The sequence below is a fragment of the Oncorhynchus mykiss genome, chromosome 12 (genome assembly GCF_057628025.1).
Source record: "Oncorhynchus mykiss isolate SJ-2025 chromosome 12, ASM5762802v1, whole genome shotgun sequence".
In the NCBI taxonomy this organism is placed as follows: domain Eukaryota; kingdom Metazoa; phylum Chordata; class Actinopteri; order Salmoniformes; family Salmonidae; genus Oncorhynchus; species Oncorhynchus mykiss.
Window position 1 is genome coordinate 44,938,236 of NC_143033.1, and position 25,812 is coordinate 44,964,047.

Below are 25,812 nucleotides of genomic sequence, written 5' to 3' on the forward strand. Positions count from 1 at the left end.
GAAGGATTTCTTATAAGCTCCTTCAAAGTGGCAGGTTAGCTCAGTGCGGATGTCGCCTGTAATCCATGGCTTCTGGTTGGTGTATGTATGTAATAGAACACCCCCCTGAAATGGACAAAAATGAATGGGATCATATTGGCACCGTACAAAACATATACCCAATGGACAATACCACTCAATTGGACATAGTTTCATTCAAAGTTGATTGCAAATGCCATATGGCAAATGCCAAGTGTAACACTGCAAAAATCCAATAGATGGCGAGTGCGCTCCACCGTAATTTTTCATATTGCAAATGTAACACAAGTCAAGACCCAAGAGTACAATTTTGAACATTTGAACATTTTTCAAAACCTTATCACCCCCTTAAAAAAGTGCTTTCTGGACCGTTTTTCGAAATTCTTTAAACATTTTTTGTCAATTACACATGTATAAGAACTGTATGAACATACTTTTGTCAAATTTATTATCATATTTTTTATTTTTTTATTTTACTTGTCCAAAAGGCATATGTTTTGTCCATTTGCAATATGATTTCATAGGAAGTCAAAAGTAAAAAAAATTAATATCGCCCCCATTAATAAGCTCTAAAAGCTACGGGGGCACTATTTTCATTTTTGGAAAAATAACGTTCCCAAAGTAAACGGCCTATTTCTCAGGACCAGATGCTAGAATATGCATATAATTGATAGCTTAGGATAGAAAACACTCTAAAGTTTCAAAAACTGTATAAATATTGCCTGTGAGTATAACAGAACTGATATTGCAGGCAAAAGCCTAAGAAGAATCCAATCAGGAAGTGACTCATGTTTTGAAACCGTTGTGTTCCTATGCACCCCTATTGGTCATTGAAAGGGATATCAACCAGATTCCTTTTTCTACGTATTCCCTAAGGTGTCTACAGGCTTTAGACGTAGTTTCACGCCTTTATGTTGAAGAATGAGCGTAAACGACTACATTGCGTAAGTGGACAGGTGGGGGCTCTCAGAGAGATTCTTGCATAAAAGACAGAGGTAGCTATTTTTCCTCTCAGTCCTACTGAAAAGCCAATTGTCCCCGTTGATATATTATCGAATAGATATTTGAAAAACACCTTGAGGATTGATTATAAAAAACGTTTGCCATGTTTCTGTCGATATTATGGATATAATTTGGATTTTTTTCGACGTTGTCGTGACCGCTATTTCCGGTGTATTTCTCAACATAACGTGACCAACAAACGGAGGTGAGGTATTTTGGGTATAAAAATAATCTTTATGGAACAAAAGGAACATTTGCTGTCTAACTGGGAGTCTCGTGAGTGAAAACATCAGAAGATCATCAAAGGTAAACGACACCACACCCACTTTTTCCAACTCGTTTAGAAGCCAACTATCACATATTTCAGAGCAGGCACAAAATTCACAGCGCCTTCTGTTCAAACCATAATAAAAACATAAAACACGTAGTTACGTTCTAGCTGCGGTTCCAGTTCTGACATTATATGTAGGCCTAGCTGAGGTGACCCCGAATCCCAAGTTTCAGCTCGATAGGTCATTTGGAGCCCGAGTAGCGACCTTAATTGGTGTTGAAAATCCAAATTTTCTGGGCATTGCTAAGGGGTCCTTGAATGAGCTATCGGACAGAAACGTTAGGGTCCGTCTCTATGGGCCGAGGTGGTTTCAATGCACCTAGTCTTGCGACTCTGGGACATTTCTAAATGTCGTCATTGCCGTGATGTCAAAATGAATTGAAGTTATTGCAAATGTACGAGGCTGTTTCTCGGTCTGAGAACCTTCTAGAGCCACATAACTCACTGTGCACTGTCGACTTGAGCTCTATAGCAGGTTTCTAAAGTTTCAGAGCTCTAGGTCTGACGGTTCTTTAATAGTTCGAACAAAGGTAACTATTGCAGGCTCTGTCTGTCTCTACGCACCACACTGTCCCTCCGTCCTAGGATCCAGGTGGAATTTAGGGATGCAGGCAATGTATTCCTATGGGGAGAGAAGTCATTGAAAACTGTTTGATGAAAACACCTTTTAACTGTTAAGGATTAATGCCGCATGGTCAAGATTAGGCTTGCACAGATCGGGAGGACCTCAGGAATGTTCCTGAGGTCGAATTGTGCTTCTAACCCTAACTGTTCTCCCGTTGTCACCCAAAAGCACCTGCAATTTAGGGCCAGGCTTCATTATGGACCTACTTTTTTCATGGTCGGTGAGCTCAGACCGAGCAAGCTACGGTCTAAGGTCTAACGGGGCATCTCGTTGAATTCGGCACAGCCTAGAGATGATGGTAATGCCATTGCAGGCTCTGAGTGTCTTTAAGCACTGCACTTTGTCACTCCATCCTTGCTGTGTGTGTGTGTATGTGTGTGAGAGAGAGCTTTTCTTTGACATCTGTTGGAAGAAATGACACATATGAAGTTTTGAAAAGATCAGACCCTTTTAACCCTTTTCGAAACAGCACCTATGACACCATTTGAAGGCACTTCCGGTTGACACAGGAAGCTGAAAGTGAACACATATCCTCCTTTGACTTATTTACAGAGGGTTGAATGAGTGTGTGTTATTTCAGAAAATCACAGAAATCTCACAGAGCTCCGATACACACTTAAAAAAGATTTGTCTGAACATGCTGCAACTGGATCTGTAACATCTTTGAAGAAAAAAAACACCTTTTTATGAACATCACCAATTGTACATTGTATGATTTCTCTTAAATTGCAATGGATAAATGGTTGGTTCTTTTTTTCCTGACACCGTAGGTTCATGTCCTTTGACGTGAAGTGGTCAAATTAGCGCTGTATTTTCGTTTTTGCCCTTTAAGAGGTATTAGAAGACATGTTACCCATTGAACCACATCTATCGCAGGATAAATCCATGTTAAAGTTTACATAGCTGAATGATACATTTTACTTTATGGGTTGGTGATGGGTCTCCCTTTTCCATAATAGGGTCATATACTTACAAATATGAACACATGCAAAAATATCCATTTTACTGATTTACAGTTTGTATCAAGTGTGCATATGCCAGCCCACTCAGAATGAGTTTTTCCCCACAAAACGGCTTTATTAGATAAAAATACTCCAATTTCATCAGCTGTCCGGTCTCTGACGATCCCGCAGGTGAAGAAGCCAGATGTGGAGGACCTGGGCTGGCATGGTTACACGTGGTATGCAGTTGAGGCTGGTTGGATTTAATGCTAAATTCTCTAAAATGACATTGGAGACAGTTTATGGTAGAGAAATTAACATTAACTTCTATGGCAACAGCACTGGTGGATATTCCTGCAGTCAGCATGCCAATTGCACATTCCCTCAAACCTTGAGACATCTGTGGCATTGTGTTGTGTCAAAGCTGCACATTTTGACAGGCCTTTTGTTCCCAGCACAAGGTGCACCTGTGTAATGTCGATGCTGTTTAATCAGCTTCTTGATATGCCACACCTGTCAGGTGGATGATTTTCTTGGCAAAGAAGAAATACTAACAGGGATATAAACAAAATGTGAACATTTGAGTTCAGCTTTTAGTCAATTAAACATTTCTGGGATATTTTATTTCAGCTCATGAAACATAGGACCAACACTTTACATGTTGCATTTATAATTTAGTTCAGTCTAGTTTTTATCCCAAATGGTTCTGGACACTACAGCCCAGAAGTACTGACCTCAGACTTGTGTGAAGACAGATTTTCAGGATGTCTCCTGGTCTGATAATCAGCCCTGTAGCTGCCATTTTCCACCACAAATGTGGAAGGCTGATGCAATGGCTTGAGATGCAGCCCATACAAAAACCACCTCTAGCTTAAACAGACTGATTTTTAAATGGGGAATTTATTATTATGTTAATTAAAATGGACACAGGTGAGCAATCGACTTAAGACTAAATCCACATCAGACAATCATGAATCAGATTACTAGTGTAAAGATTCATTTTATTAAAAAGATACCGCCATTTACATTGAAAATGAAATAAAACCCTAAATCATTCTGCTTTTAGTACAGCTATGAGTACACTTCAATGCACTCGACTGGAGCTGATATATTGCCAAATATGTCAGAAAAGGAAAAAAAATTGCCATTAACACTGGCCAAAGGCTAACAAATTCAAAATGCACAGAAAGCTAAAAACATCACCACTGTAAAAAGAGCCATTGAAATGTACAGTTCGGGAATTTGTTGTACATACAGATGAAATAATAATGCCAAAGCCAGAGGATGAACACCAAGGGATAAATAAACTAAATGACAGGAGAAAGAAATCAAAATACATGGACAAAGGGGTTAAATGGCTTCAAGCCCTGAGGCAAATGGGGATAGGGGAACAGCAGGGCATGGAGCGGTTTCACCCCCATGGTCAGTCAGCATCGGGTATGGGGCTTTTCCTCTGGCTGGGAGACCTGGATCGGCTGAAACAAGGCAGGAAGGTAATTAGCATTTTCAGTGGAGCACGACCTTAAAAACAAAGCATGAACATTGGCGTAGCTATTTCATCAGCTGACTGCACCAGGCACTGCTCCTAATTCAAATAATCATTGTGTTTAGATACTGGGGGGAAAAAAACAAAAAAGGTAGAACCTGATAGTTGTACAAGCATCTGGTAATCACCATAACTAAAATAGCTAGTAATCTGGGATGCGACCTGGAGAAAGACATGTGGTGCAAAAGTGGGAAAACTAGTGTACAGACAGAGGCAACCCATTTTGAGTTGAATTTAAGTGTATCCAGTACCAAATGCATGAATAAAAGTCTTACTTCTGTGCCACATGAAAGAAAACATATGTAGGGCAGCATTTCCCAAATTCAGTCCTTGGGACCCCAAGGGGTACACATTTAGTTTTTTGCCTAACACTACACAGCTGATTCAAATGATCAAAGCTATGATGATTTTTAAAAATCACCTATGTTGTGATTGAGCAAAAAACTAAAACATGCACACCTTGGGGTCCCGAAGACCGGGATTGGGAAACCCTGGTGTAGGGGTATGAGGAGATCCTCAAATTTAATACCTCTTCTTCCTGGTCGTGGCCGAGCGGGACCTGGAGCGAGATCTGGAGACGCTCCGCGCCCTGGGGTGGGACACTGACCGGGAATGGGAGCGAGAACGGGAGCGACTGCAGAAGAAACAGCATTAGCGTCAGTGGGCAATGAGGGGTCCCTAAATTCTCAATTCAATACTGGTTGTAGGTCTGCACAATATGGCATGGACCAAATATTGCAATTTTACTTGCAATTATAGATCAAAACAGGTACTATTGGAATCACAGAAATAGAATGATCATTCTAATTTTAAAGGTTGGAATGCAGTTTAGTTTGGCATGATAACAAATGAAGGGAGGAAATGGTTGTGACAGTAGGAATCAAAGTGTTGGTCACTGATTCCCATGGGACCTTAATTAGATAAATGTACATGCAGACAGATTTTAGAATATTATTCACCCTTTCCTCAGATTAAGAACAATGCTGATATACTCCACCACTGGTCCCAGCCTGTATTAGAGCAAAAGTTTCCTAGCAAGATTCGCCCTCAATAAATTTTGCTAGCCATCTGGTCACTAGCAATTAGCATTAGGGGCCATTGTTTTTAGGCACATTTGGAGCTTGCTAAGACCACATCACTTGCTCTCTGCAAAACACTAGTTATACAAACAAATAGTATAATAGAACACTTGAATTTATATTAAGAAAAGTGGAAAGCTGCATCGATTTTGTTTGGGATAATCTGTTGACTGCATGCGTTTTGGTCAATGCATGCTGAGTGAATCTGCTGGAGTGACAGGGGGCGGGGAGTGGTGTGTGGGATTGGGAAGCAGCCAAAAGAGGAGAGAACTCCCAAGTCTAGCAAAAAAAATTGAAAGTAAAAAATACATTAAAATAATGTTAGACAGCCTAAACTCAAACATGAGCGCGCGATTTTAGAATGCATGGTTTTGAATTATAATGATGCCTATCAGGCTGACAGCTTTGACGCGCATCTCAACTAGAACGGGTCTCTATTTTCACTTTTTATCGCTTACGCTGAAGCCACACAAAACAATACGAATGTTACCATAATTTTTTTTTGAGCTCATTTGAATAGGAAGATAGTCAAGGCCTTACCATACATGCTAAGCTAGACCTATTCATCAATTTATGGAAACGATTGCCATCTGTAAAGATTGGAGATAATATCCTGCTAGCATAGTCACTACTCCGCCGGTCCTTTCCACCCAGCTTGCTTCACCTCCTGATGAGTTTTTCACTTACTTGGTACTTAAAATATATTGCAGCCTCTTGCAATATGGATATTGCACATCAATATCGCAATTTCGAGTCAAATTTGATTTAATCGTTCAGCCGTGACTGGTTTGGTTCTTTTTTTGTACTAGCACTTATTCCACTTCAAGCACTAGGCTAGGTTTCCATAAATGTGGCAGATTTGCTATTTTTTATATTGGCATTTTACTAGCAGTGGTGTTATAACATCAAACCAACTTCTTGCGAATAAAAGGCTGTGCGTAATGAAGTGCACACAAAGCATAACTTTCATTTCCCGAATAAAAAGCAAATGCTATGCATTTCCATCCCATTTTTAACTTGGTTTTGGCACAAAGTCTGTTTAAAACAGCAAATGTGCCCATTCTGGTATTGGCATGCACTCTAGCCAACAACTTGCAGATACAGTGCAGAGGGTAGGCTACATGATGAGATTACAGATAAGAGCAAGAATCTACATTTGTCAATTGGCAGCCAATCACCAATGATCCTCCATCTATTGCAAAGGAGCATCAAGCTCATCAGTGCACTTTTACCACACTGAAGTTCAATTTATTTAATCTGTAGCCCAATAAACTGTGCATGCTTTTTAAAGTCGTCGTGGGAGGACCACACCGCATAGCGTGACCGGTTATTCTATTAGTCGCAGAATCTAATCACCTACAAAAAAAAAACTATCCACCCTTGTCTAGCATATTTTGTTTCATCAACATTTTTAAACAACTTAACATTTCCACCAGGTCTGTCTTCAGTTTAACAGGTACTTGACTCAAATAGTTTGATGGAAACCTGGTTACTGCCATTTAAGAACCTGTCTCATTTCTAGTCAGAATGTAGATTGAGTTTACTTTAACCTGTGCAAAAGTTCTGTATTATTCTCCCAAGGAATAGATTTCACAACAAGGGAGATTTGCCATGATACAGTAGTCCATTCTTGAGTGCCATATTGGTTGGTTTACAACATTGATTAAAACCACCTTACAGGAAATTCACATAACACGATAATTTGGATAGCCAAGCAAGTGTCACCCTCGTGAGTGCTAACAAGCAGGCCTGGTAGTGCTAGGTATCAGCAGCCATTGCATAGTACTTGCATAAAGTTTAGCTTTCCCCAACTTGTCCTCGCCCTGCACACTTCACTGCCTTACATTGAAAACTCTATTAGTTCATCGCCCCCATCAGGTTGTGGCAAAGCCCTGTTTAGAGTGGGGCAGTTGCGACACGTTTGTTTAATTTCCAGAGAGACACTGGCTTTTCGAAACCGCAGTGTGTCGTCAGTAAAATGAAAAGCACGCATTTTCTTTACTTTGTACTCTTTTACCCCTTTTTTGTAGTTACAGTCTTGTCCCATCGCTGCAACTCCTGTATGGACTCCGGAGAGGCGAAGGTCGAGAGCCATGTGTCATCCGAAACACAACCCTGCCAAGCCACACTGCTTCTTGACACACAGCTTGCTTAATCTGGAAGCCAGCTGCACCAATGTGTCGGAGAAAACACTGTAGAACTGGCGACCTTGTCAACGTGCACACGCCTGGCCCACCACAGGAGTCGCTAGAGTGCGATGTGACAAGGACAGCCTGGCCGGCCAAACCCTCCCCTAACCCGGACGATTCTGGGCCAATTGTGCGCCACCTCATGGGTCTCCCGGTCACAGCCAGTTGCAATACAGCCCGAGATCGAACCCGGATCTGTAGTGACGCCTCAGGGCACAGCCTTAGACCGCTGCGCCATTCAGGAGGCCCTGCAATCATGCACTTTCGATCAATCATTACTTTCAGTAGCATCATCTGTCGCAGTAAGAACTAGACGACAGGCCTACCATGTTTAAAGACAACTTCATGACTGACTATCATTTACCTTACTGATCTGCGCACTGGAGTCCTGGACCGACGGACTGGGGTCCTGGATCTGCACACTGGACTTCTGGACTTGGAACGTGCGGGGGACCCAGATCTACCGTGCAAACACAATACCCTCTGTCATGTCATCTATTCAAAGCAGCTCTAGCCCCTATATGTAAACTAAGGGTTGGGATGGTAGCTACAAATTACACAAGTCTAAAAATATATATACAACAAACAGTCAAAAAATATAGTATATTCACCGATTTCAGCAGTAGATTAAATCTTACCTGCTTCTGCGCTTTGAGTATGATGGGGATCTATTACGCCTGTTAGAGGGAGATAAGGGAACTCATGAAGCTGATAATAGCAATTAAGAGAACTCTTAGGCCGCATTTACACTGGCAGCCCAATTCTAATATTTTGCCAAATTACCAGCAAAAGAGAAGACCAATTGGCAAAAATATCAGAATTGGGCTGCCTGTGTAAAAACAGCCTTATAATATCAGACACAGGTCCAAGGTCAGCTAGAATAATAAATAATCAAATAAAAACATTTCATAGGAGACTCCAAGTCTCTTCAAGTCAACTTGCAGGGGTCCTTTTGTGAAACAGAATCACTCACCGGTCACGGTCGTTGCTTCGGCTGCGTGAACGGTAACGCCTTCCCCTGGACCTTGAGCGAGATCGTGAGCGGGACCTGAGAGGAGGATCATTGATCAACATATAGTATATGTATGGTTGCTACACAAATGACATTATCTTGGAGCCACCATGTTGTTGAATGTCATTCAACGAAAGTGACATTCCAATTAACGGTGAAAGAAACATTCTGGAGTAGGCGGCCTCTACACTGTACCTGCTGCGGCGACGGCCTCCTCCCCTCTTGCTAAAGCGAGAGCAGTCATATGCATAATGGCCACTCTCGCCACATTGGTAGCAGCGGTCGTTGGGGTCGAAGTGCCGACGGCTGGGACGGCCGTAGCGTGACTTGCGAGACATGCCAGTTGACAACTCCACTCTTATGCGAGAACCACAGAGCACTCTGAAAAAGGACAGTGGATTAAGAATATATGGCATATATAGCCTGCTAGCCAGTGTCAGGTCTTGTGAAAGTGGTAAGGTCTGCAAAAAATGTAATATTGAAGACAGTGTTATAGATTAAGCCCTATGAATCCACGGAATAACGGGCTGCTGTATGCAATCTCACATGTACTCACTTGCCATCCATGCCCTTTGTCGCATCCTCAGCATCTCTGGGATCTTCGTACTCGACGAAGGCAAAGCCAGGAGGGTTCCTGGCCACCCAGACGCTGCGCAGAGGTCCATAGTAGCTGAACGCCCGCTCCAACTCCCCCTTAGCAGCCCCGTTGCCTAAGTCACCCACATAGACCTTGCAGTCAGTGTTGCGCGAGGAGCCACGTGATGACGAGTGGGACATCTTAAAATCTGAAACTAGATATGAAGGAGTGACATTGAGACCTTGTGTAACACCATACAGACCTTCAGGACTAGCATGGCCTGTTGCACTGGGTAGGAAATAATGACCAACTCATCATTTCATGAAAATATTTGCAATTTATCCAGCTGCTCATTATTTTACAGGAACAATTAAATAGTTTACGCACATGCTACAAGTGAGGCTGGCTAAAGGTTAGCTAGCCCAATAATGGATTAAAGAGCCTAACATTACTCCTAGTCCAAGGACCTTACATGTTGTGTTTAGAGGAAAATTGGCTATGGTAACCAACAACTCCATCTAAACGTATTGCGGCATTGTCCTATACTGAACGAAAATAAATGCAACTGAAACCAATAAATATGGCACTAATCTATGGATGTCACATGACTGGGAATACAGATATGCATGTTGGTCACATACACAGTGGGGCAAAAAAGTATTTAGTCAGCCACCAATTGTGCAAGTTCTCCCACTTTAAAAGACTAGATTGTTTCTGGTGTCCTTTGACAGCTCTTTGGTCTTGGCCATAGTGGAGTTTGGAGTGTGACTGTTTGAGGTTGTGGACAGGTGTCTTTTATACTGACAACAAGTTCAAACAGGTGCCATTAATACAGGCAACGAGTGGAGGACAGAGGAGCCTCTTAAAGGAGAAGTTACAGGTCTGTGAGAGCCAGAAATGTTGCTTGTTTGTAGGTGATCAAATACTTATTTTTCACCATAATTTGCAAATAAATAAATAAAAAATCCTACAATGTGAATTTCTGAATTTTTTCACCTCATTTTGTCCGTCATAGTTGAAGTGTACCTTTGATGAAAATTACAGACCTCATCTTTTTAAGTGGGAGAACTTGCACAATTGGTGGCTGACTAAATACTTTTTTGCCCCACTGTACCTTAAAAAAAAATAAGTTGGGGTGTGGAGCAGAAAACTAGTCATCTGGTGTGACCACCATTTGTCATCTTTGCATAAAGTTGATCAGGCTTTAGATTGTGGCCTGTTGAATGTCATCCAACTTCTCTTCAAAGGTTCTGCAAAGTTGCTGGATATCATCAGGAACTAGAATGTGCATTCTTACATGTTGATCCAGAGCAACAGGTGATGGCGGCGGATGAATCGCACGACACGACAATGGGTCTCAGGATCTATGCATTCAAATTGCCATCAAGAAAACTCAATTGTGTTTGTTGTCCTTGCTTAGGCTTGCGCATACCATAACCTCACCTCCACCATGAGGCACTCTGTTCACATCAGCAAACCGTTTGCCCACACACATGGTCTGCGGTTATGAGGCTGGTTGGATGGCCTTTGAATGACGACAACACTTTTGCCAGTTCTCCTGTTTTGTCAGAGTCCTGATTACATTCACATTGCTATGTTTCGAAAGGAATCTAGATTTTTTTTTAACATTCACTCAATACACTCTGGGTCTTTACAAAGTGCAGGCCAAGACATTCCATCAGAAAGTGGTATCAGACAGCTAGACATACCTACGTACATTTGGTAAGCAAATAAATTGCATTTAGTTAAAAGATGAGACAATAATTAATCAGAAGATACCTATAATCTTTATGTACATTTTAATAGTAACAGAATAAATACTAGAATAACTGCAGATTAAATATTACTAATTCAATTTACACCCAACGTAGGCTACTACACCTTTAAGAGCTAGAAATGATTTTATACCCCATGTTGTGATTCTCACACTATTCAAACCCCACAATCGAAAAATGCGTTTCTGAAGCTCTCTTAACATAAAGACATATTGCATACCAAATAATCTGAACTAAAAACGCCACAGTGGAATTTCTGTGCATCCTTGACAATCCCAATCAATAGCCAAAGACCGTTTCTTCTGCAACCCCCCACCTCTTCTCTCTTTTGTGGCATCAATGTGAGGATTTATGGCAGGGGACACGGTATTGCAATAGCCTCGTGTGTGGTGCAGGAATAATGACAAGCAAACCTGAGATGCTTCATGTTCACAATGCTCTAAAAAAGGCAACCGGGCAGAGGAATTCAAGCGAACCTAACCCAGACCACCTATCGAGATGGTTTTAGTTCGGTTCCGGGGCTCTTTTGAAAGGTCTGAGTTCCTTTGGAGTGTTCACTCTGCACACAAAAAATAACGGAACCGAGTTGACTGACAAAAACTGTCAGAGAGAACAAGTGTAAAAATGCCCTTAGTTAACGTTAGATAACAAACGCGTAAAGAATACCATGTCGGTCTCGAGACTAATGTACTTTTACCCAAATAACGTAGTTAACATTACCGTTGTTTGCTAACGTTACAAGTGGCAGTAGTTAACTAGCTATAGCAGCCGTTACCTAAGATGAGACCAATGCTCACAACTAGTTAGCTAGCAACAGTGCAGTGGGCAATACAGCACTTTGCGCGTAGAAGCTAGGCCGCACACCATTGCATGGTTTCACGCGGTTTTGTTCACCAAATAAGGCTATAACGTTACAAATGGGAGAAATATCACGATAAACACAAACTGGTTTGAAAACAAACCCTAAGCATTTGATTCTTGCCAAAATGTGATTTCAGACAGTTCGCCGAAAACGCAGCTTGGATCGATATACAATGGCTGCCATACTCACTTGATGCAGCTAGCTATGCTAACGTTAGCTACCCGCCTCCCCCGTTCAGCTAGTGAATGAACACCGTTTCCCAGTTGGCCTCAGTCAGCTGCAAATACTAGTAAAAAAAAAAGCGTGATTCATTTTACGAGTTCATAATTTGTGTTTAATGTTATGCTGTCTTCGTTTCCTTAGCATAGTAACAAGCCGGGCACTCACCTTTTCCACACTCCCCCCCTTTCCCGTATTGACCTAGCTAGCTGCTCGCACAAGGCAACAGCACGTTTAACATATAACCCAGGGAAGGAAGTACCGCCAACCAGAGAGCGAGTCTCTTTCGGTTTCATGGAGGAGGGATTTCCTGAATAGTAACATACCATTGGTTCCTACAAGCTACGATGCCGGGTGCGTGCACACGTAATCTTCTTCGTCGATGGGGTTTAAAACGGCGGTTAGCATCCAATGTTAATGGTGCATTACCGCCACCAACTGAACGGGGAATTGAATAAGAAAAGTTTTGAAAAAAACATTACGGAAAGGGGGAAAACGACATCATGTATCACAACCAGCCGTGATTGGGAGTCCCATAGGGTGGGTCACAATATGCCCCAGGGTCGTCCAGGTTTGACAGTAGGCTGTCATTGTGAATAAGAATTTGTTCTTAACTGACTTGCCTAGTTAAATAGTCTTAAAACATGCTTCTTCTGCTCTGCAGACACACACAACAATCTAAATAAGACTAATTCTTGTGACTCTCACCTTCCAGCCTCCACACATTCCAGATTTTCCTCTAGATATTAAACAGATTTCCTAAGTAGCATTGATCCAAAAGATAGTAGCTACTAACAATTGGATACCACGAAATTGGGGAGAAAAAGGGGGTAAAATGTATCTGATTACATTACTTTTAGATTATTATTTTAGATTACTTATGTTACCAATTAAACCCCATCTATTGCAGGATAAATCAATGTTAAAGCTTACATAGCTGACCATATATGGATGTTCAACTTTACTTTATGGGTTGGTAATGTAGGCTTCTTCTAACCCATCGCTTTCTACTACATATAATAATACAATTAAATGATATATTTACATTGAAAACCAAAGTCTGTCAGAATTCCAGTCATTCCAAGACATGTTATACCCCTTGATCTTCAAGAATAGGACTTGGAAATATGGAAGTATAGATTAGCCAAATTGTTTTACCTGAGCATGAACCCAAAACTAAGGACTTATTAGCCAGCCTTACTCTGTTGTTTATGATTTTGTTGTCATGGAGAACTGATTGGGCTCATTGATTTGAGTTGAAAAATAAATGCTGCACTCATGGAATGGCATGCTTTGAGCACTACTGAAACATGCTATTTACATGTGAAAAATGAATGCCATGTGCTGCATTTGCTATAGGCCGATCGCTTACCTTTTTGTTGGTGACACTTTGATATCTTGATAATATGCAGCTGTTTAAAGGGCAAATCCACAAATGAAACAATAACTAAACGGTCGCCCCAAGTATGGTTTGGTAAAAAGCTGAGGGATGGGCCAGGAGAAATGTTACCACTCATTAATAGACAGAGCTATGGATGCAAGGACTGACTATCCATTACATATTTTTTTTGTTTTAAAAATGTTATGAGGCTATACAGTGTTTGTTAACTTTTACAATGTTTACAAACATTGGAGTAAAACAAGCTTCTATTTTGGGTTCAAAAGTTTTAAAACACCTACTCATTCAATGGTTTTTCTTTATTTTGTTATTTTCTACATTGTAGAATAATAGTGAAGACATCAAAATAATGAAATAACACATATGGAATCATGTAGTAACCAAAAAAGTGTTAAACAAATTTCATATTTAGATTCTTCAAATTCTTCCCTCTTCTTTGATGACAGCTTGGCACACTTTTGGCATTCTCTCAACCAGCTTCACCTGGAATGATTTCCCAATAGTTTGGGAACCTGCTTTTCAGGTTTAGAAGAAATGACTGCTAAATGCTAACTCGTGTTATTATGAGCTGGTAGCATAGAGAGCTTACAGAAATTGGTGGTGGTAGTCAAAGTCATTTTAACTTTAATGCAGTTCATTTGTGATGATGACATGAAAGTATATTGGGGTTGACATCCATACAAGCAATATACTCCGATTTTTACCATAACATATTGTGAAATACACATAAAAACAATAGCCTAAATGTAGGCAAATTTAGCTGGCAATGAGGATATTCTGGATCTTTCCCCACGCGTTTCCATGGTATTACCATTATTTTGGTCGTTCCACTGACTTCTTTACAGCATCTAATGGAAAACATAATACCATCCAGGTCATCAGGAGGGATCAGCCAATGAATTATACTCATGCACAAACATTCCATAACTGCAGATGGCTGTAAATCATCAACCTTGACTTTATACATGTTCAAAGAAGTAGTAGAAGAAAATGAACTACTTCAAAATGGATATGGCATCCATGGCGCTGCCCATGCTCTCACAGATGCCATAATGCGACGGGAGAGGCTATACAGACACTGGTGCCCAAATTGATGACGCATGTCATGCAGCTGAGAGTCAAGTGGAGAGGAATGGATTTCTTATCACTTTACAAGGTCCCTGTAACACCTAAAGATTTTTCAATTGTTTTAGATGCCATTCCCTCGGGTGTTGCTATGTTATTCAGGAACGTGTCAAGACCTGACCCTCAGAGCCTACCTTCTGTTGACCCTGTTGACTCATCAGTAGGAAAGATTGGTTTCTCTTTTGGTCCATTCAACAACAGAGCGATACGATCCTTGTTTTATGTCATGCCTTATTGGAATGGATTTATTGATAATATCTGTTGGAAAAAAGTTTGGATGTTGCCACACACATACCTACCTACTTGTTAACAAAATTAAGGAAGTTTCCTTTAAAATTATTCATAAATATTATCCTGCCAACCACTATATGAAGAAGTTTAAGGAAAACATTAACTCAAATTGCTCCTTTTGTAATGACCACCCAGAAACAGTTGTGCATCTTTTTTGGCATTGTATGCATGTAAGAAAACTGTGGCAAGACATCAGTAGGTTTATAATTGAACACATTTATGAAGATGTTACACTATTGTGGAGAGATGTACTGTTTGGATTCTTTACATACAATAGAAATAAGCGGAATCATTTTTATGTAATTAATTTCATTATTCTTTTGGCCAAATTTCATATACAAATGTAAATTTACAAACAGAAAACCATATTTTCGTACCCTACAAAAAGAAATTGAACTGTATTTTAAGACGGTTAAATGCTCTACTAACAAAAAAGCTGTTAGAATTGTAAGTATATGCATGTCCCTTAAGGTCCTTGTGTAATTGTAATGTGATATTGTACCCCCTAGCTCGATTGTCTATTGTTTGTAATCTATGTATACTTGTGTTCCCTCATGTGCTTTATGTATTGATTTGAAATTAATAAAAAAAGAATGATAAAAAAAAAGAAGAGAGGAATGGATTTGTTTCAGTCAATCAGTTACGCTGGCAACAACAGAATATGACGCTAGTTAAAACTTGTAAAATAAAGTGAAGTCTATTTTGATGGGTGAGGGAGAAAAAACTTGTAGTATTGGTCACCACTTGTAGTATTGGTCACCATGACAAGCAATTGGTTGATGTAATGAATGTGCAACGGTGTTGTATCGAGGTGCTTGCAGCAGTTGCTTCCCAACGCAGCTGTATCACATGTCGCTGGTGGTAGTTAACGTGGCAAATTTCTTCCACCCCACTTCATTTTATTTTGAGTAGTATGGTAGCCTACAAGAGAAATAACTTGTAACATTGGTAGTAACCATCTGGATGTCACTGTGATACAGTTTATTGCGCAATGGTGTGAGTTTGCGCTGCAAGCCAGCAACACAACATGGGGCATGTGTCCTTCACTCCCGCTTGACCGCCAGGGTGACAGCTAAAGCACCTACATTGTAGCGATTTTCACCTATTTTTATTTTTACTCCAATAAAAACGGAATGCTTCTGAACACTCTCCCTACACTACACTACAAGTTTCAACTTCGGCAGACAAGTTTCAAATTCTTGCTGGAGTTTTTAGCCACAAGCATAATCTAGCTAGCTGGGAAGGGCTCATCGCGACAACTGACGGAACCGAAACCCTCCGTCGCAACTCGCTGTATGACATTCCGTATAGCCTCTCCCTAATGGGACAGGTACATGTTGTGTCCTCTAACTATCTCTATGGTTAAAATAAACAGGTGGATGAATGAAACATCTTACAATAGGGTACCACAGTGTTGTCGTTATAATACCCATCAAATCTATCAGTCAAAGTAACACGGAAATGGTTCCAATAGTTTTTCAACATACATTTTTCTCATAGGGGATTTTAAAACCACTTAAAAAAGGTATGTGTTTCATGTAGGCTTTCCATAGCATGACATTTTGAGAACTGAAAATCTCTCTCGGTCAAGGTGACATTTATCAATCAATTCAGCTTTATTTACTCCTGGATTAAAAAATGCAAATTATCAAATTACTGTAAATATCATGCAAGACTACAAATCCATGCAAGCTCTTGCACTTCATCTAGGCAACACCTTGGCTGTCAACTAGCTAACTACTAGCTATCTTGATCTAAAACGATATATTGAACATTTTCATTACTGTTCCATATTACATTTTTTTAAACTAATATTTGTTGGCTTGTTTAGGAATTTGGTCTTGTGAATACTATCCTAGTAGCAGTCAGATATTTACAATGTGCTACTGTTTGAATAGGCTAGTTTTCTGCAAATAAGATAGTTCAGCGTTTCCCCAACTCCAGTTCTCGAGTACCCCCAACAGCTCACCTTTTTGTTGTAGCACTGGAGAAGCACATCTGATTCAATTCATCAATGGATTGATGATTAGTTAACAAGTTGAATTAGTTGCGCTTTTCCAGGGCTAAAAATGTAATGTGTACTGTTGGGGGTACTCGAGGACTGGAGTTAGGAAAATCTGACATAGATGATATTGGCAACATACCCTTATTTTGCCAGATCCTCTTCTCCTTCAGCCAGTGGAGGACTAATATTTAATGTCTGCCAACTATATGAACAAGGTGAATTCTATTTCAGATCATGGTGTAATCAAGTATTTAACTGAAAACCTTTTGACATCTTCTGTTGCAGATTCCAAGCCAGATTAATTTATTGCAGAATGTATCCATAATCATAAAGATTATTTGACAAGAATGCACCTAGTCACCTATCAATCACATCAAACACATGAGCTCCAACAATTGCATCGTTTTAATTACATCTAAATAGTAAAAAATTCATACATACAGTGCCTTTGGATGGTATTCAGACCCCTTGATTTTTACACATTTTGTTACGTTACAGCCTTATTCTAACATTGATTAAATAGTTTCCCCCCCTCATCAGGGGGGTTGTCCTGTTGGAAAGTGAACGTTCTCCCCAGTCCGAGATCCTGAGTGTTCTGGAGCAGGTTTTCATCAAGGATTTCTCTGTACTCTGCTCCGTTGATCTTTGCCTCGATCCCGAATAGTCTCCTAGTCCCTGCTGCTGAAAAACATCCCCACAGCATGATGCTGACACCACCATGCTCACCGTAGGGATGGTGTCAGGTTTCCTCCATATGTGACGCTTGGCATTCTGGCCAAAGAGTTCAATCTTGGTTTCATCAGACCAGAGAATCTTGTTAATCATGGTCCGAGAGTCTTTGGGTGCCTTTTGGAAAACTCCAAGCGGGCTGTCATGTAACTTTTACTGAGGAGTTGCTTCTGTCTGGCCACTCTACCATAAAGGCCTGATTGGTGGAGTGCTGCAGAGATGGTTGTCCTTCTGGAAGGTTCTCCCATCTCCACAAAGGAACTCTAGAGCTCTGTCAGAGTGACCATCGGGTTCTTGGTCACCTCCCTGACCAAGGCCCTTCTCCCCCAATTGCTCAGTTTGGCCGAGCTGCCAGTTCTAGAAAGAGTCTTGGTGGTTTCAAATGTCTTACATTTAAGAATTATGGAGGCCACTGTGCTCTTGGGAACATTCAACGTTGCAGACATTTTTTGGTGCTTTTTCACAGATCTGTGCCTCGACACAATCCTGTCTCGGCGCTCTAAAGACAATTCCTTCGACCTCATGACTTTGTTTTTGCTCTGGCATGCACTGTCAACCGTGAGACCTTATATAGACAGGTGTGTGACTTTCCAAATCATGTCTAATCAATTGAATTTACCACAGGTGGACTCCAATCAAGTTGGAGCAACATCTCAAGGATGATCAATGGAAAACAAGATGCACCTGAGCTCAATTGCAAAGGGTCTGAATACTTATGTAAATAAGGTATTTCTGTGTAAAAAAAAACAAACATTTGCAAGCACTTCCATTTTAGTATAAGGCTGTAACGTAACAAAATGTGTTAAAAGTCAAGTTGTCTGAATACTTTCCGAAGGCACTGCATGCCTTTTATACATAACATAACATATAAATGTCTGACTATAAGTAAAGATTAAATTATTTGTTAATCATTGCCATAAACCTGGGACATCGAAGAGCACCATATGAACTATCCATGAGCACACAGATTCTTCTGATTTTCCATTACAGGAATTAGACCAGCACAAATAACACAAACGGTAAAACAGCATATCCACAACATTCCTAAATCCCGTGATTCTTTGCTCGCATTATGGGACCAACTTCCGGCAAAGTGTAAACAACCGGCGGCTAGCAACTTTAACATTACATGATCAGCAGTCGCAAAAGTTGGGAGCATACTAAAACAACTTTAAAACGAGGCGACATTACTCTCCCTCACCCCTATACCATCGAAGGATGGGAGGATAATGTGAAAAAGTGGCCCCGAATTACCTACGGTAGTATTTTTATGTTATTTCATTGAATCCATCGCTAGCGATGGGCAAGCCATGAACTACCTGAAAGGCTCCGAGGCTTATCAGTACCTGCACAGTAGCATGGTGGGATGTGTGTTAATGAAGTCGGAAGGGGACTACATCTATTTAAAAGCATATGTTGAGCCTAGACAGTGTTAGGAATCAGTACCATCATCCTTGGGTCGTTGGTACTGAGTTATAGGAAGTATAAATTACAGGGTGTTGATCCATCGCAGGACTAGGAAGATCATATAGCCATGCAGCAGCAATATTATGGAAGGTCATCACACTAGACAAGACAGTTGTAGGATTTTTAGATATGAGCCTGAAGTGTTAGTTGTGTTATGGTTTCAATTAGTATTTGTTGGACTTGTTATGGAATTAGCACAATACCTGCACCATCTATAAAATAGCAGTAAACTGTATGTGTTGTTGTTGGCATTTGATCATCTCAATATTTTTTTAACGCTATGAATGAAATATACATCATCATTGCAGTCTATTTTGGGAGTTATTGTCCTCCCATGCTTTTGGGAGATAAGTTACATTCTATTCTCTTTTCTGCGGGTTGAGAATGCAATGAAACAGGGACAGACATGGTTATTTTGCACTGATGTGCAAAGAACATGGGATGCAGGTCCATGCTGTTTGCTACCTGTCCATGCTGTGGTTCTCTGACAAACGGTGAATACTTTTAATTATCTGATTATTAGATAAACATTTCATTTTATGTTATATTTAGTATTTTATACCCAGTTTTCATTAGTTATTTTGGATCCAGTGATGCCGATAGCCACAGATAGCCTTTTAGAAGCCTATTTGGCTAGCACGCAAAATAGCTGAATTGAGTAAAGGGTGTTCTCCTGCTTCTACATAAAGCAGTGAAAACTCCTTTGACTCTATCGGCCGACCATAAGGCCAGTAAATGCATTTTATGTGACATGTTCACAGTCATCCCAGTGAAGGACCTATCTGAAAACTTCACCTGTGTCCAATGTCACAAAATAAATGCTGCCAAGAGGATGATCATTCCTTTACTTGAGGAAATTAAACATCTGGATGAGCGTCTAATTTTGAATAAGGACGCCTCACATTTAACCGCATTTGTTGATGCCTCTTTTCAAAAAGACAACTGTAATGGAACTTTTATGGATCTTGAGCATTTCCCCACCTCACGGCCTTCTAAACCTAGCCAAAAGTCGGATGCTATCAGCTCTACTCCTGGCGGGCGTACATGGAGTGTGATTGGATCTAGGAGGAGGAAGAGACCCACACCCCAGCGTTCCGTCTTGTTTCTCGCAGCGTCATGACAAACTCTCAAATCGTTTTCATCCACTGTCCCGCTGTCTTCCTCAGGGCATACGGACACCGGGTACGCAGATGCTGTAGCTTCTACAGTGACGACCGCCTCCACTACGGGCTACACTCTGGGCTCTCTTGTTCAGGGTGCCGCGTGGCTGCCGCCTCAACATCCGATTTCTGCGGCTCCTGCTGCTGATAGGAGATACGGTAGCGGGGGGATCCGACCTGAGCTCATCATTGGAAGCTCAACAGAAATGTGAAATCCTGGTTTTAGATGTGACCATGAGCCAAAACGTGCATGTATTTGTTGCTGGAGTGTACAGGCCTCCTGCTGCTTTAGTTGATGCGACTAGTTTCATAGTTTAGCATTTAAAAAATGTTCTATCTTCTGAACTGGTGGTCTTAGGTGACTTTAAACTTATCTTGATCTTAATCTAACCCAGCTAATCACAAAACCCACTAGGTTAAATGTGAGAAATCTAGATAGATCCAGATGATTAGATTTAGAGACAGCATAATTCTGATCCCCATATTATTAGGATACATTTTTTCTTACTTTTCTCTCCAAGCGTTTATGCATGAATTGTACTTTCGGAACTTTCCTCCAAGTGTATACCTGACCCTGAATTAGCGCTTGAGCATTTCTCATCTATTTTTATATCACTGGCAGATAAACATGCTCCTTTTAAACGCTATAGACTAAAAAACAGATCAAATCCCTGGTTTTCTACAGAACTTTTCAATATTTTTAGAACAAGAAATCATGCCTGGGCCACTTCCCAAATTCTATCTCTGACTCTGTTAAGGCACTAGTTAAGGCACTAAAGCGTGGAAATTCCTCTCCTTCCCTACACAAGCAAGTTATACTGAATTCTGACATCAGTATTGGAAAAAAATTTGATAGGTCATGCTTTTAATCAACATTTTATGTCCCCCATAAAAATAATCAAGTTTAATACATCCGGGTCAGTCAGTAAATTGCTCATCCCTCTCCCAGCCGCTGGTCGTCTTGAAGGAGGACCAGACAACCCCCAATGAATCATTCTACTCTCTGGAGCAACCGTCTGCTTCTGATGTAAAAAAAAAATACTCGGGGTAATATGCTTGAGCCCTTCTTTATACAGCTTTCTGCTCCATTGATTGCGGAAGCATTAACACATATTTTTTACTTGACAATTATATTGAGTACTATCCCCAGAGCTTCCTTTACATAAAGGTGGTGATCAGAGTGATCTAAATAATTATCGTCCCATTTCCAAACTCTAATGCCGAGCAAAAATCTTGGAATCATTGATTAATTTTCAGCTTAGATCCCTTTTAACTGCTACATCTTTTCTGAATGTAAAACAGTCAGGGTTCAGACCAGGTCATAGCACCATCTCTGCTACCTCTATGGTTTTAAAGGATGTCATAAATTGTTTAGATACAAATGAACACTGTGCTGCCCTCTTAATTGACCTGTCCTATGTGTGGATCACACCTTACCTACTCAGAAACTCTCTACGATTGGCTTAGATCGGGCTGCATGAAGCTTGTTTGAAAAAGACAGAACACAGTGTGTACTTACTGATGCCGTTAAATTAGGATTTCTAGATAATACAAAAGGTGTCCCACAGGGTTAAATTCTTGGTCCAGATCTTTTCACTATTTACAGTTGAAGACAGAAGTTTAGATACACCTTAGCCAAATACATTTAAACTCAGTTTTTCACAATTCCTGACATTTAATCCTAGTAAAAATTCCCTGTCTTAGGTCCGTTAGGATCACCACTTTATTTTCAGAATGTGAAATGTCAGAATGATTTATTTCAGCTTTAATTTCTTCCCATCACATTCCCAGGGGGGGGCGCGCGTGACCCCGGGGAACATGCTTTGTTTTGCCGCAGGGAGTAGTTTTTTTTTGCACCAAACAAGAGCATACAGCACAGAGCAGGATATATGAAGTGTAGATAACAAACCCTTTAGAGACACCATGAAAAGAAAGGCAGAGATAATGAGACAATGGTAAGTCTCCCGAAAGCTAAGATGAGGAAATATGACGAAGCGTATGTAGCGCTCGGCTTCACTGTGACTACGGTGGGAGACGACGAAAGACCGGTATGTTTACTGTGTGAAAAAATGTTGGCAGCGGACAGCATGAAGCCAAATAAATTAAGGCGTCACTTAAAGACATTACACCCCAATCACGCTGATAAGCCACTTGAAAACATGCCGAATATTGCCAACAATCGTCCAGCTTTGTGAATGCTACTTCAGTAAACCAGCGAGCACTGTTAGCATCATATAAGGTGGCGTACCAAATTGCTCAGTGCAAAAAACCCCACTCCATAGCATGGGGAGCTGATACTGCCTGTAGCATTAGACATGGTCTCTGTCATGCTGGATGACGCAAGTGCTGCAAAAATAAAAACTCTCCCTCTGTCCAATGACACTGTCGCCAGACGTATAAATGACATTGCTAACGATCTTAAAGAACAGCTGGTAGATAAACTCAAAGACTGACAGCAACAAAGACTTTGTTTATCGCTTATGTACGTTTTGACATGACAAACTCCCTGTGAGAGGATCTACTTTTTTGTAAATATGTCAGAGACAGAGCCACAGCTGAAGAGCTATTCAAAATGCTGAACTGCTTCCTGACTGAGAATGGGCTAAAGTGGGAGAACTGCATTGGTGTTTGCAGTGATGGTGCACAGACCATGGCAGGGATGAGAAAAGGACTTCGGGCACTCATCAAGAAGGCCTCACCTAATGCTGAGTGGACACACTGTGTTATACACAGAGAAGCACTGGCATCAAGGCACCTTTCCTCTGAATTAAGTGAGGTTATGACTGACATTGTAGGTGTAGTCAATTTTATAAAGACCAGACCACTAAAAACAAGAGTCTTCCTTGCTATCTGTGAGGAGATTTGAGCTGAACATCAAGCTGTGCTATTTCACAGTGAAGGAAGGTGGCTGTCACGAGGAAAGGTATTGTCCCGAGTCTTTGAGCTCAGACAGCAGATAAGAATATTTTCGGAGCAGGAGCACATGTATGACCTCGCAGAAAAATTTAGTGATGAGAACTTCCTGGCAAAACTGGCCTACCTGAGTGACATATTTTGAAAGCTAAATGAACAAAATCTACAGCATCAAGGGAAAGATAAACACCTCCCTCAGGTCACAGACAAGATCAGCTCTTTCACTCGAAAGCTTGCATTGTGGGGCAGGCGACTTGATGAAGGAAATAATGATTCATTCGAGAACCTGCATGAATTTGTTGACACTACTTACTATGATGCCACCTCTGTGATTCCATATATTAAGGAGCATATTTCATCACTGATCGGATTCTTTAAAAAGTACTTCCCTGAAAACAGTTCCCAATATGACTGGGTGAGAGATCCTTTCAATGCACCAGCTCCAACTGGTTTCAGCTCTGCAGAGTAGGACCAGTTCATTGATATGACATCTGACTCCACATTGAGACTGAGGTTCACATCACAGACACTGAGTGAATTCTGGCTGAGTGTAGAGAGGCAGTATCCACTCTTAGGGCAGAGGGCCATGGGCATTCTTCTTCCTTTTGCAACATCTTATCTTTGTGAGACTGGCTTCTCTGCTGTTGCTGCACTGAAGACCAAGTACAGGTCCCGGGCTAAACATTGAGCAGGAGCTGAGAGTTGCAGTATCATGCTTCAAAACCCGCTTCGAAAAGCTGTGCTCTGCAAAACGTGCTCATTGTAGCCATTAATCCTGACTTCCTCATTTTGATAAAAAAAATCAGCACAAATTGTTTTATTCATTTAGGTTTTATAGGTCAAAGTGTTTCATATATTGTGCTCCGGAGTTATTAATGTTGCTGATCAATTTGAATTTATTATTATTTATTGAATATATTTTATTTTATTTTTCAGAATCAAATGGTCAAAAAATGCAACCAGCTCTCGGAAGAGTCTTGGTGTTTCTACGATTCTTCCATTTAAGAATGATCGAGGCCCCTGTGTTCTTGGGGACCTTCAATGCTGCAGAATTTTTCTGTACCCTTCCCCAGATCTGTTCCTCGACACAATCCTGTCTCTGGGCTCTACTTACAATTCCTTCAACCTCATGGCTTGGTGTTTGCTCTGACATGCACTGTCAACTGTGAGACCTTATATAGACGCGTGTGCCTTTCCAAATCATTTCCAATTAATTGAAATTACAACAGGTGTACTCCAATCAAGTTGTAGAAACATCTCAAGGATGATCAATTGAAAGAGGATGCACCTGAGACAATTGTGAGTGTCATAGCAAGGGGTCTGAATACTGTTTTGTGTGTAGATTAATGAGGATTTTTTTTAATTTAATCCATTTTAGAATAAGGCTGTAACGTAACAAAATGTGGAAAAAGTGAAGGTGTGTGAATACTTTCCGAATGCACTGTACTCCCACACGGACACACACATAAAACACACACACACACACACATGCATATGGACGCCACACACACACACTCACATTCCTTCACACTCTTCACATACACTGCTGCTACTGTTTATTATCTATGCATAGTCACTTTACCCCTACCCACAGTAAATACATATTACCCCAATTACCTCGAATAACCCGTATCCCTGCACATTGACTCGGTACCGGTACCCCTTGTATGTAGCCTCGTTAATGTTATTTTATTGTGTTACTATTTTTCCTTTAGTTTATTTAAGAAATTTTTTCATACTTACTTTTTGAAAACTCTGCATTGTTGGTTAATAGCCGTAAGTAAACTGTTCGGCGCATGTGAAAAAAAGGTTATTTGATTTGAGTGTTTCTGGGTAAGTCTCTAAGAAAGTTCCACACCTGTATTGTACAGCCTTTGCCCATTACTTTTTTCAAAAGTCTTCAAGCTCTGTCAAATTGGTTGTTGATCCTTGCTACACAACCATTTTCAAGGTCTTGCCATCGATTTTCAAGTAGATTTAAGTCAAAACTGTAACTCAGCCACTGAGTCCTGTCTTTTTGGCAAGCAACTCCAGTGTATATTTGGCCTTTTGTTTTAGGTTATTGTCCTGCTGAAAGGTGAATTCACCACCCAGTGCCTGGTGGAAAGCAGACTGAACCAGGTTTTCCTCTAGGATTTTGCCTGTGCTTAGCTCCACTCCATTTCCTGAAAGTTCTTAACAATTACAAGCCTACCCTTAACATGATGCAGCCACTACTATGCTTGAAAATATTGAGAGTGGTACTTAGTAATGTGTTGGATTAGATTTGCTCCAAACATAACACTTTGTATTTAGGACAAAAAGAGAATTACTTGGCAACATCTTTTGCAGATTACTTTAGTGCCTTGTTGCATTTTTTTAAACTTTTATTTAACTAGGTAAGCCAGTTAAGAACAAATTCTTATTTTCAATGATGGCTTAAGGGGTTAACCGCCTTGTTCAGGGGCAGAATGACAGATTTTTACCTTGTCAGCTCAGGGATTCGATCTTGCAACCTATGATGCATGTTTTGGAATATTTGTGTTCTGATTTCTTATTTTCACACAA

At 40.6% G+C, this 25,812-nt stretch overlaps 1 protein-coding gene across 2 annotated transcripts; it reads right to left on the reverse strand.

Moving 5' to 3' along the window:
* Nucleotides 1-3,897: 3,897 nt before the first annotated feature.
* LOC110537650 (uncharacterized) lies at nt 3,898-12,513 on the reverse strand. Of its 2 annotated transcripts, XM_021623856.3 has the most exons (9): nt 12,345-12,470; nt 12,147-12,243; nt 9,300-9,534; nt 8,939-9,124; nt 8,705-8,779; nt 8,370-8,408; nt 8,096-8,191; nt 4,993-5,097; nt 3,898-4,392 (listed from the first exon to the last, which is right to left on the reverse strand). In XM_021623856.3, the coding sequence occupies exons 3-9, from the start codon at nt 9,518-9,520 to the stop codon at nt 4,341-4,343; spliced, it is 774 nt and encodes a 257-aa protein (XP_021479531.2). In that variant the 5' UTR covers nt 9,521-9,534; nt 12,147-12,243; nt 12,345-12,470; the 3' UTR covers nt 3,898-4,340. The 2 variants fall into 2 exon arrangements, with proteins under 2 accessions (XP_021479531.2, XP_021479530.2); XM_021623855.3 differs by lacking the exon at nt 12,147-12,243 and having other exon boundaries at nt 12,345-12,513.
* Nucleotides 12,514-25,812: the final 13,299 nt, after the last annotated feature.